Source organism: Hyla sarda, chromosome 2 (assembly GCF_029499605.1).
Source record: "Hyla sarda isolate aHylSar1 chromosome 2, aHylSar1.hap1, whole genome shotgun sequence".
Classification (NCBI taxonomy): domain Eukaryota; kingdom Metazoa; phylum Chordata; class Amphibia; order Anura; family Hylidae; genus Hyla; species Hyla sarda.
The window spans coordinates 254,927,888-254,945,355 of NC_079190.1; the positions used below are offsets into that span (position 1 = coordinate 254,927,888).

General features: G+C 42.0%; 1 protein-coding gene and 1 long non-coding RNA gene across 6 annotated transcripts in view; one reads left to right on the forward strand and one right to left on the reverse strand.

Annotated features, from left to right (window-relative positions):
- LOC130356014 (uncharacterized) overlaps positions 1 to 17,468 on the forward strand; it is a 165,227-nt gene that overhangs the window by 50,200 nt on the left and 97,559 nt on the right. The window lies entirely within an intron of this gene.
- Positions 9,328 to 17,468, reverse strand: part of CSMD2 (CUB and Sushi multiple domains 2) — a 1,018,208-nt gene continuing 1,010,067 nt past the window's right edge. For both annotated transcript variants that reach the window (XM_056557006.1, XM_056557007.1), the window contains 5 exons: positions 16,783 to 16,895; positions 14,548 to 14,635; positions 14,325 to 14,460; positions 12,603 to 12,775; positions 9,328 to 12,119 (listed from right to left, as the gene is read on the reverse strand). In XM_056557006.1, coding sequence (XP_056412981.1) covers positions 12,619 to 12,775; positions 14,325 to 14,460; positions 14,548 to 14,635; positions 16,783 to 16,895 — 494 coding nt within the window. In that variant the 3' untranslated portion in view covers positions 9,328 to 12,119; positions 12,603 to 12,618. The remainder of the gene's footprint in view (positions 12,120 to 12,602; positions 12,776 to 14,324; positions 14,461 to 14,547; positions 14,636 to 16,782; positions 16,896 to 17,468) is intronic.

Below are 17,468 nucleotides of genomic sequence, written 5' to 3' on the forward strand. Positions count from 1 at the left end.
TCATGCTTACCATTCTTAGATTGTATTTACGCTATTTCACTAGTATCTCAACATTGGCCCAGTCTATATACATCTACATTTTTCTAAATGTTTATTATCCTTAGTTATGAGTTAATATTTCAGTCCCCTATACGTCCCCTACGTTTATTTTTCCAGCGTCTATATAGGGCGCATGCGCGGGGTGGATCGCATCATATCCAAGCCTCGCTTTGGGGTTTATCTATCCACTCATGCGCCGTTTGAAGCGCATTGCGTTCCATTGACTCCGGACATGCGCAGATACATATCTCTTGTCACTTCCGCTTCCGGTCCCGCGGCTTTTTAATCAGACTCGCGGCGTCCAATGTGGCCGCCGCACACTGAGTCCACACATGGGACACCGGGGATTGGGTGAGTGCACTGTGGCTGTATTGCCTTGCTTATGTGACCTCCACTTTTGGTAACTACATACCCCTTATATTATATTATTCCATTGCAGGAGTTATCGCCTCCTTTGGAGCCTCCACATTAGGGAGGTGATTCCAGGTTCTTTCATTGCCTCATTCACCTTGTATCCTGGACTGCCTGATACTCTAAACATCCTACATTAGGGTAGGCAATATATATATTATACTATATTTGCTTGTATTATGGGGGCTTTAGTGATGTGGCAATAATAACACCTATTGGTCATATGGTGTTTTATTTTATGTTTTTGGTTTTATCTTTAGTACTCTGCTGGAAGTGTTTCTAATCCATCTATAAATCCACCTTTAGTATCTTCGGCCCAACATCTTGTATTATTACATTTGGCGTGTCACACCAGTTATCAGTCTTTAGTTTATTACCATCATACATGGGTAAGACTGGCTCATTATTTGTTTTTGTGTCATCTTTGGTTTTCTCTATCTAAGTTAACTTTGATGTTTTTATCTATTAAGTTCTAGCACACTCACTAACATAAGGGAGTGGCAAACAGTGATCCCTGTGGTACTATATCTTTAATATGATGCTGGGCTGTTTCATATCTACCCAATTACTATTGGAGGTATATATTATTATTATACATTTTTTATACTTTATACTTCATACATTTGATAGTTTTGTTAAAATATGGAACTCTGACAGGTGGTTTTGTCATCTTATTTTTACAGTACTTACCTTGGACAAGGGACATATTCTTCATCTACTCATAATACAATTAAGGATCCACATTTTTTCCATTGTGGCCAGTGTGGGATGATTTATCTACTTCTTATACATTTATCTATCATTACTCAGTATCAATGTGCGGTTACTATATTTTTGTATCACGTTTGCTTCACTTGTTTGTTTATCACTTTGATTATTATTTGTGATATGTTGACTGCTCCCCTGAGCCCTGATGAACCCCTAACTATAAGTGAGGGTGAAACGCGTAGGTCATTAGGAGTAAGAATATACACATATTAAGTCATTACATTGTTCATTTTTCATGTTTATGTGACTTATATTATCCCTACTCCCTGTCCACACTTATTGTAGTGAGGGCAAGGGGTTAGACTAGGTAGGGTCGGCTAGGTCAGGTTCTTCACCTGTACCCCAAACCCCCTCCCTTGGTCTGTTGCTCATTATTCAGTGCTATATCTGATACCTTTCTGAGCACTGTATTGTGAGGCATGGTTTTTTCTATTATCTTTATTAATGAAATTATGCATTTTTTAGCTTGATGCGTTCTTTGTGGCCTCATTGGTAGATTTCAGTAGCGTTGTTGTTTTGGTAAATTGTCTCCAAGGGCATATACATCATTGGCTGAAGGACCATACATTTCCTTTTTTCTGATTTTTGTCCTTCTCTACTATGGCCTTCTTGGATTCCGGATCTGCAGGAAATTTTATTTTGGCCTCTCTCGTCAACAGGTTCAACATCCCAGTGACCAGTCTCGCCAGACCCCTCTACATCAATTGTGTAAACAATGAAAGATTGGACTGTACTATACGTTTCCGCACGGAGCCCCTTCTAATGTGCATCGGACCTCATCACGAGAAGATTGAATTCTTGGTCCTCCCCAATTGCACTTCCGAAATTCTCCTTGGACTACCCTGGCTTCAACTCCATTCCCCAACCCTGGATTGGTCCACTGGGGAGATCAAGAGTTGGGGGCCCTCTTGCTTCAAGGACTGCCTAAAACCGGTTCCCAGTAACCCTTGCCGTGACTCTGTGGTTCCCCCTGTAACCGGTCTCCCTAAGGCCTATATGGACTTTGCGGATGTCTTTTGCAAAAAACAAGCTGAGACTCTACCTCCTCACAGGCCTTATGATTGTCCTATTGACCTCCTCCCGGGCACTACTCCACCCCGGGGCAGAATTTATCCTCTGTCCGCCCCAGAGACTCTTGCTATGTCTGAGTACATCCAGGAAAATTTAAAAAAGGGCTTTATCCGTAAATCCTCCTCTCCTGCCGGAGCCGGATTTTTCTTTGTGTCCAAAAAAGATGGCTCTCTACGTCCTTGCATTGACTACCGCGGTCTTAATAAAATCACGGTAAAGAACCGCTACCCCCTACCCCTCATCTCTGAACTCTTTGATCGCCTCCAAGGTGCCCACATCTTTACCAAACTGGACTTAAGAGGTGCTTATAATCTCATCCGCATCAGAGAGGGGGATGAATGGAAAACGGCATTTAACACTAGAGATGGACACTTTGAGTATCTGGTCATGCCCTTTGGCCTGTGCAACGCCCCTGCCGTCTTCCAAGACTTTGTTAATGAAATTTTTCGTGATCTCTTATACTCCTGTGTTGTTGTATATCTGGACGATATCCTGATTTTTTCTGCCAATCTAGAAGAACACCGCCAGCATGTCCGTATGGTTCTTCAGAGACTTCGTGACAATCAACTTTATGCCAAGATAGAGAAATGTCTGTTTGAATGCCAATCTCTTCCTTTCCTAGGATACTTGGTCTCTGGCCAGGGACTACAAATGGATCCAGACAAACTCTCTGCCGTCTTAGATTGGCCACGCCCCTCCGGACTCCGTGCTATCCAACGTTTTTTGGGGTTCGCCAATTATTACAGGCAATTTATTCCACATTTTTCTACCGTTGTGGCCCCTATCGTGGCTTTAACCAAAAAAAATGCCAATCCCAAGTCTTGGCCTCCTCAAGCGGAGGACGCCTTTAAACGGCTCAAGTCTGCCTTTTCTTCGGCTCCCGTGCTCTCCAGACCTGACCCATCTAAACCCTTCCTATTGGAGGTTGATGCCTCCTCTGTAGGAGCTGGAGCGGTCCTTCTACAAAAAAATTCTTCCGGGCATGCTGTTACTTGTGGTTTTTTTTCTAGGACCTTCTCTCCGGCGGAGAGGAACTACTCCATCGGGGATCGAGAGCTTCTAGCCATTAAATTAGCACTTGAGGAATGGAGGCATCTGCTGGAAGGATCAAGATTTCCAGTTATTATTTACACCGATCACAAGAACCTCTCCTATCTCCAGTCTGCCCAACGGCTGAATCCTCGCCAGGCCAGGTGGTCTCTGTTCTTTGCCCGATTTAATTTTGAAATTCACTTTCGGCCTGCCGATAAGAACATTAGGGCCGATGCTCTCTCTCGTTCCTCGGATGCCTCGGAAGTTGAACTCTCTCCGCAACACATCATTCCTCCTGACTGCCTGATTTCCACTTCTCCAGCCTCCATCAGGCAAACTCCTCCAGGAAAGACCTTCGTCTCTCCACGCCAACGCCTCGGAATCCTCAAATGGGGTCACTCCTCCCATCTCGCAGGTCATGCAGGCATCAAGAAATCTGTGCAACTCATCTCTCGCTTCTATTGGTGGCCGACTCTGGAGACGGATGTCGTGGACTTTGTGCGAGCCTGCACTGTCTGTGCCCGGGATAAGACTCCTCGCCAGAAGCCCGCTGGTTTTCTTCATCCTCTGCCTGTCCCCGAACAGCCTTGGTCTCTGATTGGTATGGATTTTATTACAGACCTACCCCCATCCCGTGGCAACACTGTTGTTTGGGTGGTCGTTGATCGATTCTCCAAGATGGCACATTTCATCCCTCTTCCTGGTCTTCCTTCAGCGCCTCAGTTGGCTAAACAATTTTTTGTACACATTTTTCGTCTTCACGGGTTGCCCACACAGATAGTCTCGGATAGAGGCGTCCAATTCGTGTCAAAATTCTGGAGGGCTCTCTGTAAACAACTCAAGATTAAATTAAACTTTTCTTCTGCATATCATCCTCAATCCAATGGACAAGTAGAAAGAATTAACCAGGTCTTGGGTGATTATTTACGACATTTTGTTTCCTCCCGCCAGGATGATTGGGCAGATCTTCTACCATGGGCCGAATTCTCGTATAACTTTAGAGTCTCTGAATCTTCCTCCAAATCCCCATTTTTCGTGGTGTACGGCCGTCACCCTCTTCCCCCCCTCCCTACTCCCTTGCCCTCTGGTTTGCCCGCTGTAGATGAAGTGACTCGTGATCTTTCCACCATATGGAAAGAGACCCAAAATTCTCTTTTACAGGCTTCATCTCGCATGAAAAAGTTTGCCGATAAGAAAAGAAGAGCTCCCCCCATTTTTGCTCCCGGAGACAAGGTATGGCTCTCCGCTAAATATGTCCGCTTTCGTGTCCCCAGTTACAAACTGGGTCCACGCTATCTTGGTCCTTTCAAAGTCTTGTGCCAAATTAATCCTGTCTCTTACAAACTTCTTCTTCCTCCTTCTCTCCGTATTCCTAATGCCTTTCATGTCTCTCTTCTTAAACCACTCATCATCAACCGTTTCTCTCCCAAGTTAGTTTCTCCCACTCCTGTCTCCGGTTCTTCTGACGTCTTCTCAGTGAAAGAGATACTGGCCTCCAAGACGGTCAGAGGAAAAAGGTTCTTTTTGGTGGATTGGGAGGGCTGTGGACCTGAAGAGAGATCCTGGGAACCTGAGGACAACATCCTAGACAAAAGTCTGCTCCTCAGGTTCTCAGGCTCTAAGAAGAGGGGGAGACCCAAGGGGGGGGGTACTGTTACGCCGAGCGCTCCGGGTCCCCGCTCCTCCCCGGAGCGCTCGCTTCTCTCTCGCTACCGCAGCGCTCCGGGCAGCTCCACTGACCCGGTGCGCTGCGATACCGTCTCCAGCCGGGATGCGATTCGCGATGCGGGTGGCGCCCGCTCGCGATGCGCATCCCGGCTCCCGTACCTGACTCGCTCTCCGTCTGTCCTGTCCCGGCGCGCGCGGCCCCGCTCCCTAGGGCGCGCGCGCGCCGGGTCTCTGCGATTTAAAGGGCCACTGCGCCGCTGATTGGCGCAGTGGTTCCAATTAGTGTGTTCACCTGTGCACTCCCTATTTATACTTCACTTCCTCTTCACTCCCTCGCCGGATCTTGTTGCCATTGTGCCAGTGAAAGCGTTTCCTTGTGTGTTCCTAGCCTGTGTTCCAGACCTCCTGCCGTTGCCCCCGACTACGATCCTTGCTGCCTGCCCCGACCTTCTGCTACGTCCGACCTTGCTTCTGTCTACTCCCTTGTACCGCGCCTATCTTCAGCAGTCAGAGAGGTTGAGCCGTTGCTAGTGGATACGACCTGGTCACTACCGCCGCAGCAAGACCATCCCGCTTTGCGGCGGGCTCTGGTGAAAACCAGTAGTGACTTAGAACCGATCCACTAGCACGGTCCACGCCAATCCCTCTCTGGCACAGAGGATCCACTACCTGCCAGCCGGCATCGTGACAACCACCTCTGTCTTTTGTATTGCAGCTTCGTTCCATTCAGGTGAATTGAGCCAAGTTGTAATACCACACACAACCTTAGGACAGAGGTGGTGCTGTTTTTGAAAGAAATTAGCTCTGTGTTTCTATTCCTTAACTATTGTACGCACTTTCCATCTGGGCTTAAATGTACAATTGACGATCCAGTCATGCAGCCTGACTTAGCCAGTCTGTATTAGTAGAGCACCAATTACACAGTATCATACCAAGCAATAGGTATATTCATAAGGAATAGGACATATAAAGGAAGAACTTACACTTATCCTCCCTTATGGATCCACATCTGACTGGCAGAACTGCAGTGGCAGTTTTCCAAAGACTGCCAGAAAAAAAACCAAGTGGAAACTTAGCCTTAGACTGGTTTTTCCCATCTAAATTGGTCGCACAGAAAGTCGCAGTCTAAATATATGCAAATTTTTTGCGACCTTTGCTTTAGAGGATTTTTAGAACATGATGCATTTTAGTCTATTTTAGACGGGAAAATGCATTGGTGCTCAATTTATCAATTGCGACTTTTCGGCGAAAAGTTTCATCGGCTGAAAGTACACTGAAATGTAAGACCATGCAAGAGCAGGTTTAAATACAGTCTACAGCATAGATCACGAAGTCTGTGCACAGAATTTATCAACTTTTGATACATTAGGTGCACAATAGACCGGCCTAACCCTCTGTAGTTTGGTCTATATTGATGCGGGAAATAGACAACTTTGATGAATCTCCCCCAATATGTCTAATTTATGTTGGCATCATAAAGTTGACATGTTTTTATTTTTGGAAGACATCAGAGGGCATCAAAGTTCAGCAGCAATTTTCCAATTTTTCACAAAATTTTCAAAATCTGAATTTTTCAGGGACCAGTTCAGTTTTGAAGTGGATTTGAGGGGCCTTTATATTAGAAATACCCCATAAATGACCCCATTATAAAATCTGCTCCCCACAAAGTATACAAAATGACATTTAGAAAGTTTGTTAACCCTTTAGGTGTTTCACAGGAATAGCAGCAAAATGAAGGAGAAAATGTGCCGCATCTCAAACTTGCAGCAGAAAACTTGCTGTAAACCCCCTCCCGTGTGAATGTACCGGAGGGGGGGGGGGACCTTCATCTGTTGCAAAACTACAACTCCCAGCATGCACTGACATACAATACATGCTGGGAGTTGTAGATATGCAACAGCTGTAGGCCCATTGGTTGCAAAACACTGAGAGTTTGTTACTTAACTCAGTGTTTCGCAACCAGTGTGCCTCCAGCTGTTGCAAAACTACAACTCCCAGCATGTACGGTCTATCAGTGCATGCTGGGAGTTGTAATTTGCAACAGTTGGAGGCACATTGGTTGTGAAACACTAAGTTAGGTAACAAACTGTTTCACTACCAGTGTGCCTTCAGCTGTTGCAAAACTACAACTCTCAGCATGCACTTACAGTCGAAGGGCATTTAGTAGTTTGTGCATGCTGGGGGTTGTAGTTTTGCAATTGCTGGATGCACACTTTTTCATTGCCCTCCGGAATAGGGGCGGAGCGGGTGCCTTTAGGGACACCCCCACAGCAGGAGTCTTGATTCATCAGCCAGTAACGGCCGACAAATCACGACAATCATGAGGTATCACCAGTGCCACCTCACTCCTGCTTCTATAGGTTGATAGGTGCCGTATTGGATGGCACCTATCACCATTTTTTTCCAGGGCACCAGGCATCGCCGCAAATTACCAATCTGAATTGATCAGCGATTTGTGATGATAGCCAACATGGGGGGGTCTCAGGACCTCCCAAAGAGTTTGCATGAGGTGCCTGCTGAATGATTTTAGCAGGCATCCCGGTAAGGTCCCCGGCAAGCGGTGGGGACCAAAATTCCCATGGGCGTACAGGTATGCCCTTGGTCCTTAAAGGAGTATTCCAGGAAAAAACTTTTTTTTATTTCAACTGGCTCCAGAAAGTTAAACAGATTTGTAAATTACTTCTATTAGAAAATCTTAATCCTTTCAATAATTATCAGCTGCTGACTTTGAGTTGTTTTTTTCTGTCTTGCAACAGTGCTCTCTGCTGACATCTCTGCTTGTCTCAGGAACTGCACAGAGTAGGAGAGGTTTGCTATGGGGATTTGCTTCTAAACTGGGTGGTTCCTGAGACATGTGTCATCAGAGAGCACTTAGACAGAAAAGAACACCTCAACTTCAGCTCATAAGTACTGAAAGGATTAAGATTTTTTAATAGAAGTAATGTACAAATCTGTTTCACTTTCTGGAGCCAGTTGATAAATAAATTAAATGTTTTTTCCTGGATAGACCCTTTAAGTACCAGGACGTCAGGGTCCTTAAGCGGTCCACATCTATTGTCTTAACCCCTGCATATTTGTGAGATGTAACCTGTGTCTTCTGCTTGTGAGCTTAGATTTGCTTTGGACTTGATAAAGGGAGGAATCCCGAAAGCTTGTCTCTACAAAATGCTGTTAGTCCAATAAAAAAGGTATTACAAGATACTGCAACATTTTATGATATATATATATATATATATTTTTTAAGTTTTAATCACATTGACCCCCACTGCATAAAAACAACTGCCAATAGTTGCAAAATTTCAGTTCTCTTTTCTCCCCCACCCCCTCAATATTCTTTTTAGTTTCGTCATAAGTACAGTTGGTCCTCCTAAAAAATCCCTCATATGGGTCTGTGATTGGACAAAAATAATGCCTTTTAAAATACCAGGAGGTAAAAATTTTAACGCAAAATTTTTATTTGCTGTGTCCTCAAGGCCAAAATCGTTTGTGTCTGTAAGGGGTTAAACATGTTTTTAAATATTTTTTTTTGATAGTTTTTTTAATTTTTTAATTTTATCATTTACTAAAAAAAAAGAGAGAAAACAATAGAAAGACAATAGAAAAAAATTAGAACAAACTGTTGTAGGGGTGGCAGGTTTACACTATCCAGTTCAAACGCTGCCCTAGGGAATTCATAGACAAAGGGGTTATCCAGGAATAAAAAAACAGAGATCATTTCTTTCAAAGACTGCTCCCCATCTGTCTCCAGGTTGGGTGTGGTTCTGCAGCTCAATTCCATTGAAGTGAATGGAGCCAAGTTGTAATAACGCACCCAAAGTGGAGACAGACAGGGAGCAGTCTTTGAAAGAAAATAGGTCTGTTTTTCCAATCCTGGATAACCCCTTTAATAGAGACAGATCCCACTACTGTCAGCCAAAGAGTAGAGAGGGTACAAAAAGGAAGCCTTGCTCTGCATGAGGTAACATGTCCATGCATTACACGGATTCAGATTTTACTTGACAAGGTGTGATGCTTTATATCCTTTGTGACAGTGCTGCAGAGAACTAAAAACTACCTACAGTTTTCCCCGATCAATTACATCTGACCACATCTGAGGTCTTAGCAGCCAGACATCTTGTGCATATTATTAGAGGACACTATCCGAAGTAGATTACATTAACAAACTAAAAGCGATTTAACAAGAATGTGTGCACAGTGATAATCCATTGTTCATGAAATTTTCCAACAGCACAAACCTAAAAACTCATAAAACAGAAGTAAAAATTAAACTTTTGATTACTTATTTTCTGAAAAACAAATATTAAGCCACTCTAAATACAGAACTCACAGTAGACAAAGCAATGCAAAAATTTAGATTTAATTTGAATTCCAAAAATTTAAAATAGCTTTTCAAAATCATGAAAATTAAAAGGCAAATTGAACAAAAAGAAAGCCTCATATACAGAGACACATAAATTAAACAGTTTATATTGCAGACAAGCCAAAGTGTGTATAGATTACATATATACAGTCATCTTCTGTAAACAAGGCATTTGTACATTTTTACATTTACAAAAAAGCTCATCACTACCATAGGATACAATAATCCAAATAGGACATAAAGGTTTCAGTTTCATTTAGATTTTTTTAATTTCTATATTTTTTTTAACCTGTACAAATTATCTTCATAAAAATATATCTCTGTACAAAATAGTCTATTTATTCTGTTTGTCCTTTCCACTGGTAGTAAGTGGGTCGCAAAGGGGAGGCCATTGGCAAAGCAATGAGCTATTTCGCTAGTCCTGATAATGTTTGCATTTCAGACTGGAGGAGTTGGGAACGGACAGGGAGAAAGAGAGTAGCCTCATTGAAAACCCGAGCTAGGTAAGTTCACCATCTGCATATCTGCCGTATACCGCAGTCGGCTCAACTGTGTTGTGCAAAGAGGTTAAAGCACCAATAGAACAAGTTGCTAAACATTTTATTTACTTTGAATAGAAATGGCCATTTCTGCTTGTTTAGGTATAGCTAGAACACAAAGTTTATGCATCTGATTTATTAAGCATAAGAATACAATGGGAGCTATGAGACTCCGAACATTCTAGCCATATTGTGTATCAGTCATTATTCTATGTTACTTAAAACAGGCAGAAACTCCAATTCTAAAGACATAGTGGCACTGCACTTATCCCTTTCATTCTTGATTTCTGTGTTAATCTCAGTAGACAAACAAAATATTTAAATATAAATAAATATACCGGCTACATTCAACTTTTTCTCATCTGTTCATTAACAAGTGCAATAGAAACTGCTACATGTGCCTGTACAGCATATCCCTGTGACACTACAGTAAAGTTTAATCCGTTGGCTGATGGTACAACTGCCAACAGAAAGGTATAATTGTACAGTAAAATGTAGCAATGCATTGCAGGGACACATATGGGGGTACACAAGCCATGCCAGGTCATCTCCATAGAGGTGGGCTATAGTGCCAAACATTACATCTGCCAGAGGTGCCCACCCTGTGAGTCTGCTGAAACTCTGACTCCAGGCATTCTCTGGTTAGTAAGTAGCAGATAGTGTTGGCACTTGTTTCTTAAAAGCTGGCCACATTTATACATTGCACAAGAAGGAACTTCACGCCAAACTGAAATATTTGTGGTATCCTATTTGTAACACTATAGTTGCAGATTCAGTTAATTTTGTAGGCTCAGAATACCAAATTATTCACAAGTTTCAGTTATGCATATGACAAAAATAAAATGAGAATTGTCACAAAATGCTAAAAAGAACTATGAATGCTTGTACCCAGACGGTGTCAGGAGACACATAGAAATGCTGCAAACAGTTCAGCACACAATAACAGAAGAGGTAGTCAATGGTTTTAGCATGAAGAGTAGCACAGTAATAAAAACCAGGCAATAAAATGTGTTTCTGGAGACTACCAAGTGATTGTTTAGAAAAGGATCAATATTGGTTCCTTTAGTAGTAACTGCTTCTAACATCTGACATCCTACTAAAGGGCAGGGTTTGGGAACCATTTTTGGTAGAATTCATATCATACTGCACATGTCCAATTTAAAAGCTGAAAACATAAACATATGTATGACTGAAGTGTTGGTGATATGATGTAGCCTGGTATAACATAACATTCAAAAAAATCTGAATTTCATTCATTGTCATTGAAGGAGGTTTTTTTTAACTACAGAAGGTGACACATGACTAGTCTCCCTCCCTCAGCGGCACACAGAAGAACATTCGAATGTCCAAGTCAGGAACATTCTTCATAAGGTCTCCTGTAAAGTTCATTTTGGCAAGGGTCCCTTTAATCACAATAATGTGAACCTGAAATGCATTTTAATAACAAGGAAAAGCAGTAATAAATTTTAAGGACCTGCAATGCATTGCTCAGAAAAACTCAAACATCCTACTGAACGTGACTTTGAGGTACAGTAATGCGGGAAAATTTCCAGAATAATGTAAAGTGGAATTTTAGGTTGGTTGAAACTTCAGCTGGAACGGCAAGCACCAATGTGCTTAGGTGACCACTAAGAAGGGCTAGTTTTGAGCTGAATTGATAAACAATTTTCCTTCAAGTGTTGGCCGGTTTAAAACAAAAATGCCAACTTTGGGCTTGGTTGTAAGGCTGCGCTCCCCCTTCCTACCAACGCCACGCAGTCTGTTGTATGCTGCAGGGGTCAGGCAGAGAAGAATGGAGGGAAAGCACTTTTTGGAACTGGTTCTTTGCAGAATAAAAATATGTATATTTGTATATATAGATTTGTTTATATCCACTTCCAACCAACATTGCATGTATACAAGTTCGGTATAAAAGCACTTGCACGGTGTCCCTGGAGGATAAGGACCTCTTGAGTTGCCAGCCTTGCCACATGTTATGAGACACCCAGTTGCCAAGGCTCCATAAGACTCTAGCAGATTGGTGCAGAGAGGGTGTGTTGTCTGCCGTTACCATTACTTCATCTTGGTACATAGGGTATGCTTCTGGTTTCTCCTGAGTCCACCAGCCCGGCACACATTGGATGTCATCAAAAATGGTGAGGCTAGAAGTGGCACTGGTGAAATCAGCTGCCCACTGATGATGTGCAGGGCAAGGGAAAGAGAGGATGGAGACTCCAAGTAAACCCAGTTCACTAAAAAAACAGAAAAATAATTTTTTTTTACTTTTGTATCTGTAGGGAATGTATTTTATATTATTATTATTATTATTATTATTATTATTATTATTGTCATTATTATTATTCACCTGAATTTCCAGAAAATTAAATGTAGTAGTAGAGTTTTACTTATCTATTAACAGGAAGTAAAAATAGCCTCATATTTTCATAGCTCATAATAATAGTGTGCCATTATGAAGTGCAAATTGACCAACATTTACCCTGAAGTTTTATCAGATGATCACTAAGCACCTATCTGTAGGGATATTTATAACACCAAGCTTGTGCTTACAACTAGCAGAACCGACATACAGTAAATGGATTAACTTACATGGATTGTAGGATGCCAATTGGCTTTTTAGCCTTCAGTACAACCTATTGTCCCCAAACAAATAGATATTAGTTATTGCATTCCCACTTCTAAATTCTAAACATATCATGTACTGTCTTTGAACATACCTGTAAAGGGCGGGTGCTATACAGCAGTGCACACTGTGCTGACCGTAAACTCTGTCTCATTTGCCACAATTTCTGTGGGCTGGACATTTCGCTCATACATAGGATTCTCAAATGTGGCCCGACCATTCGTATTTTCATGTCCGGCAAACCCATTAAATGGAACCTTGGGTCTTCTACAGGAAAGATGAGTGATCAAAGATAGCATATTACATATAGCCATATTTCGTGATAAAGGTCACAGTACATGGCTTTGCAGAAGCTTATAGCGGTAGGTATTATTGATCTGATCTAGAATTTCTCCTGATTTCTAACTGCATTAGTTTATCTTTTTGCATGTAATGCCACCTGGAAAAACCTTGGAAACACGGTGTATCAGTCCATAACCAAGATAACAGATATTGGAACTCTGCCATGGTTAATAAGTGAAAAAGATAAAGTAACCACATAGGACTGTTAACATTAAAGTGGTACTTCGGGATATTAAAACGTATCCCCTATCCTAAGGATAGGGGATACGTTTGAGATAGCAGGGTCCAACCGCTGGGTCCCCCTGTGATCTCCCTTATGGAGCCCTGGCTCTCCATTAAAATGGCCTCTGTTGATGACCGCACAAAGCAGTACAACTCTATGTTGAATGCACTCTGGCTCTCCCATAGAGATGCATTGAAGGGGCATGTCAGCCACAGCTTCATGCGGTGGTCGAACACGCCCCATTCAGGAGGTGAGCCAGGGCCTTCTACAGGAGATTGTGGGGGTCCCAGCGGTCGGACCTCCCACAATTTGACACTCATCCCCTATCCTTAGGAGTCCTTAGGATACATTTTTATATCATGGTAATCTCATTTGACGGGGTATTTACACATACAGTATCCTGCTCATAGTGATGTTCAGGATTTGAAGCTGCAGAGTTTATACTGCAGATTTCAGTGTAAACTAAAAGATTGAACACAGCTTCAAATCCTGCACATCAAATATGCACAGGATACTGTATGTGTAAATAGACCCTAACTAAATCTAACTGCATAAAGCAGGATATGACTTCAATGTAAACTTAAAGGGGTACTCCGGTGCTTAGACATCTTATCCCCTATCCAAAGGATAGGGGATAAGATGCCTGATCACGGGAGTCCCGCCGCTGGGGACTCCCGTGATCTTGCATGTGGTACCCCGTTTGTAATCAGTCCCCGGAGCGTATTCGCTCCGGGTCTGATTACCGGCGACCACAGGGCCGACGGCGTGTGATGTCACGCCTCCGCCTCCGTGTGACGTCACGCTCCGCCCCTCAATGCAAGCCTACGGGAGGGGGCGTGATAGCTGTCAGCCCCCTCCCATAGACTTGCATTGAGGGGCGGAGCGTGAGGTCACACGGGGGCGGAGGCGTGACGTCACACGCCGCCGGCCCCATGATCGACAGTAATCAGACCCGGAGCGAACACGCTCCGGGGACTGATTACAAATGGGGTGCCGTGTGCAAGATCACGGGGGTCCCCAGCGGCGGGACTCCCGCGATCAGGCATCTTATCCCCTATCCTTTGGATAGGGGATAAGATGTCTAAGCATCGGAGAACCCCTTTAAAACTAAAGGAATCATTTAAAAATTGGAAAGTGTTATTTTCTGTAGTAAACAAACCAATTGTAATTGGGTTATTCTTCAGGATAACAATAGACTTCATTCTTTGAATTAGTTATGAAGAGAATTTGCAATAAACTGTGAGGACATACCTGTGTTTGTAGAGATATAGGACAAAACCAGCAATAATGAGAGCTATAAAAGGCACAAGGATAGCAGCTGCCACTGAACTGCTATTGGATGGGAAATGTCCTATAGTGTCGGGACTATTTTCTAGTAATCTCCTGTCTGCAGGACCAAAAGACAGTACATGTTAGTCTACTAATCTAGTTACCACATTAATCATCCAACCATACCACAGCCTGCTCTATTTACCTATCCTTTGAAGTCCAAACTGGCCAAATCCTTTCCCACGCACAAATCCCTGATAAACATACGTTCCTCCTGCAGATTCAGATGACACCTATGGGTGTATGGGTGAGAAGACCATTAGTATTACACATGAGCAAATAAGTATAAGCAGACGTTTAGCACCAGCGCTTTCTTCTGAGAATGAGTACACAGACTTGTTTGGTGGCTTCAACATTAGTTTGTATTAGTGCAATAGCCCCAATGGCGATAACAATATCATTTAACAAAATTGACTCTTTTGTTTTTTCTTACTTTTGGGTTTAGTGTCCCTTTGAGTATAGTATTATAGTCACATTGTTAATATAGCAATGTGTCTGTTTATCAAGGAATACAATCCATGGAATAAAGACTGACATAGCAGCATGGATAAATGGCTAGACAAGGCTGGTGGTAATCTGGTATGACAATTTAGATCTCATATGAATGCACATGGTTTGTTTCTAACATGCAAAAATCTGCAGAATAGGAAGATAGCATGTGACAATAGATAAGAGGCTCTTGTTCTTTTCTCGTCTGCATTAAACCTCTCAGGCGATTAGACTGCTCTCCTTCATTTATATTCAGGGTAGCGGAATGTCTTTCTCAGTCATTCATAACTTGATTGTATTCACATGACAATGTGGAACTTTCTTATTCTTCCATCATCTGTCCCTATTCTCACAAGAAGCTAACAATCACTAGTTATGCACTGAAATCAGCTTTAGGCCCCTGTTAGACACCGAGACCCTCGTTCATGAACTATGTTGCATTGCCGGATAGTTTTAAGATAGTGGAATTTTTTTGTTGTTTTTCTTTTTATGAATTGTTTATTTAACAAAGCTAGGACAGTAAAGGATAAATGTACCAAACGAGTAAGAGCAATAAAGATACAGAAAGCTGGACAAGACCAGGATAGACACAGACTGGTAAGTATATAATGGGATACAAATTGACCCAAACTACAACTAAAGAAGTGGAAGTGTTCATATCCAGCAGATTCCTTTAGGCATAATTAATTGACAAACATTTTAAGGCATAAAAGGGAAAAATAAGGCAATGAATGGAAAAAAAAAATAAAAAAAGAGAAAAGGTTCATAAAAAACAAACAAAAAGATGATAAATAAATAAAGGGGGAGAAAAAGAAAGAAGGAAGAAGGGAAGACATAGGGTGTGCTGGAAAGATGGTTCGCTCTGAAATCAGCCATGCTTGCCAGGTTCGCAAAAGGCACAAGTGTGTTATTGTCTGCCAACTCATTAACTCTTCAAGCCCCCATATCTGATTTACTTTTTCTATCCATTGTGTGATGTAGGAGGGTAAAGATTGTAGCCATCCAAGAAGAATAAGATTGTTTGCATTTCTTAGGTAGAGTCAAAAAACATACAATCTCTTGGTAAGGTTTAAAGAGAGTTAAAAATGCAATCCAATCTACAAGCAGAATATTATACAGCAGGTGGAGGTGATCTGATTCATTTAAATATTTGTGGGGAAACATTCAGTATGCCTAGTTTTGTATTCATTTTAACCTCATTCTTCTCTTAGGAGTCCAGTGGGCGGGCCTACTGTGTGATTGACAACCTTTCCTATATCAGTGGGCACACAAAGAGAACTGTCATTCACTAGGAGCATCCACTGGACTCCTAAGCCCAGAATGATGTTTGAATTAAAGAACTATAAAATAGTTTTTCTGAATCTTTACGAACCAAACTATATATCAGTCTGCTCAGCTCATTCTGAACTAAAATATGATGCCTGCAGACTGGAGTACATTTTCAATGTAATGAATTCTCTATAACCCTTCAAAGTGCATCTTAGGCTAGGTCAACATCTGTGTTGGAGCTCCGTCCAGAGAGTTCCATTCAGTGAATCTGACAAAATAGCGGGGCTTGAGTGGAGACGGAGAGGAAAATACTGCAAGCAGTTATTTTTACTCCACTCCACAAATAAAAGGGCACCAGACAGAAATCAGATGGGCTCCATTAAAATTCAATGGTAAATGGTGGTGTTTGCTGTGCAACAGATTGTCTGGAACTTAGCATTAGCTGTTCCATTGAAATAATCTCTAAGATTGCATTAGGCATACTAACTAAATGTCAGGAGAGCCACAGGTCCTTTTTGAGATAATGCACTCTTTAAAAATATTTAATAAGGTTATACAATAATTCTATCATGTCCAAAATTTTCATATATACTGTATTGATCATAATGTCTGGCACACATACATGTCCGTCCAAGGCCCAGCTCTCCATCTTAAACTTCTCCATGACAATGTCCTTTGGTCCTCGAATCTGGTAAGCCTGGAGAAGGAGATGGAATTCTTCCTTTTTGAAAACACCTAGAAGAAACTACTATATGAGGATCGTGGTCCATTAAAAACTATACATGAAAACAAAACACTATTAATAGGAAATTTGATGGTGTGATAGGTTTAACCTCTTGGGAATGCAGGGCGTATGCATACACCCTACATCCCCAATCCTTAAAGGGGTACTCTGGTGGAAAACATTTATTTTTCTCAACTGGTGCCAGAAAGTTAAACAGATTTGTAAATGACTTCTATAAAAAAATCTTTACCCTTCCAGTACTTTTTAACAGCTGCATGCTACAGAGGAAATTATTTTCTTTTTACATTTCTTTTTTGTCTTGTCCACAGTGCTCTCTGCTGACACCTCATGCCCATATCAGGAACTGTCCAGAGCAGGAGAAAAAATACCTTGCAAACCTATGCTGCTCTGGACTGTTCCTGACACAAACATAGGTGTCAGCAGAGAGCACTGTGGACAAGACAAAAATGAAATTCAAAAATAAAAGAATTTCCTCTGTAGCATACAGCTGCTAAAAAGTACTGGAAGGGTAAAGATTTTTAATAAAAGTAATTTACAAATCTGTTTAACTTTCTGGCATCAGT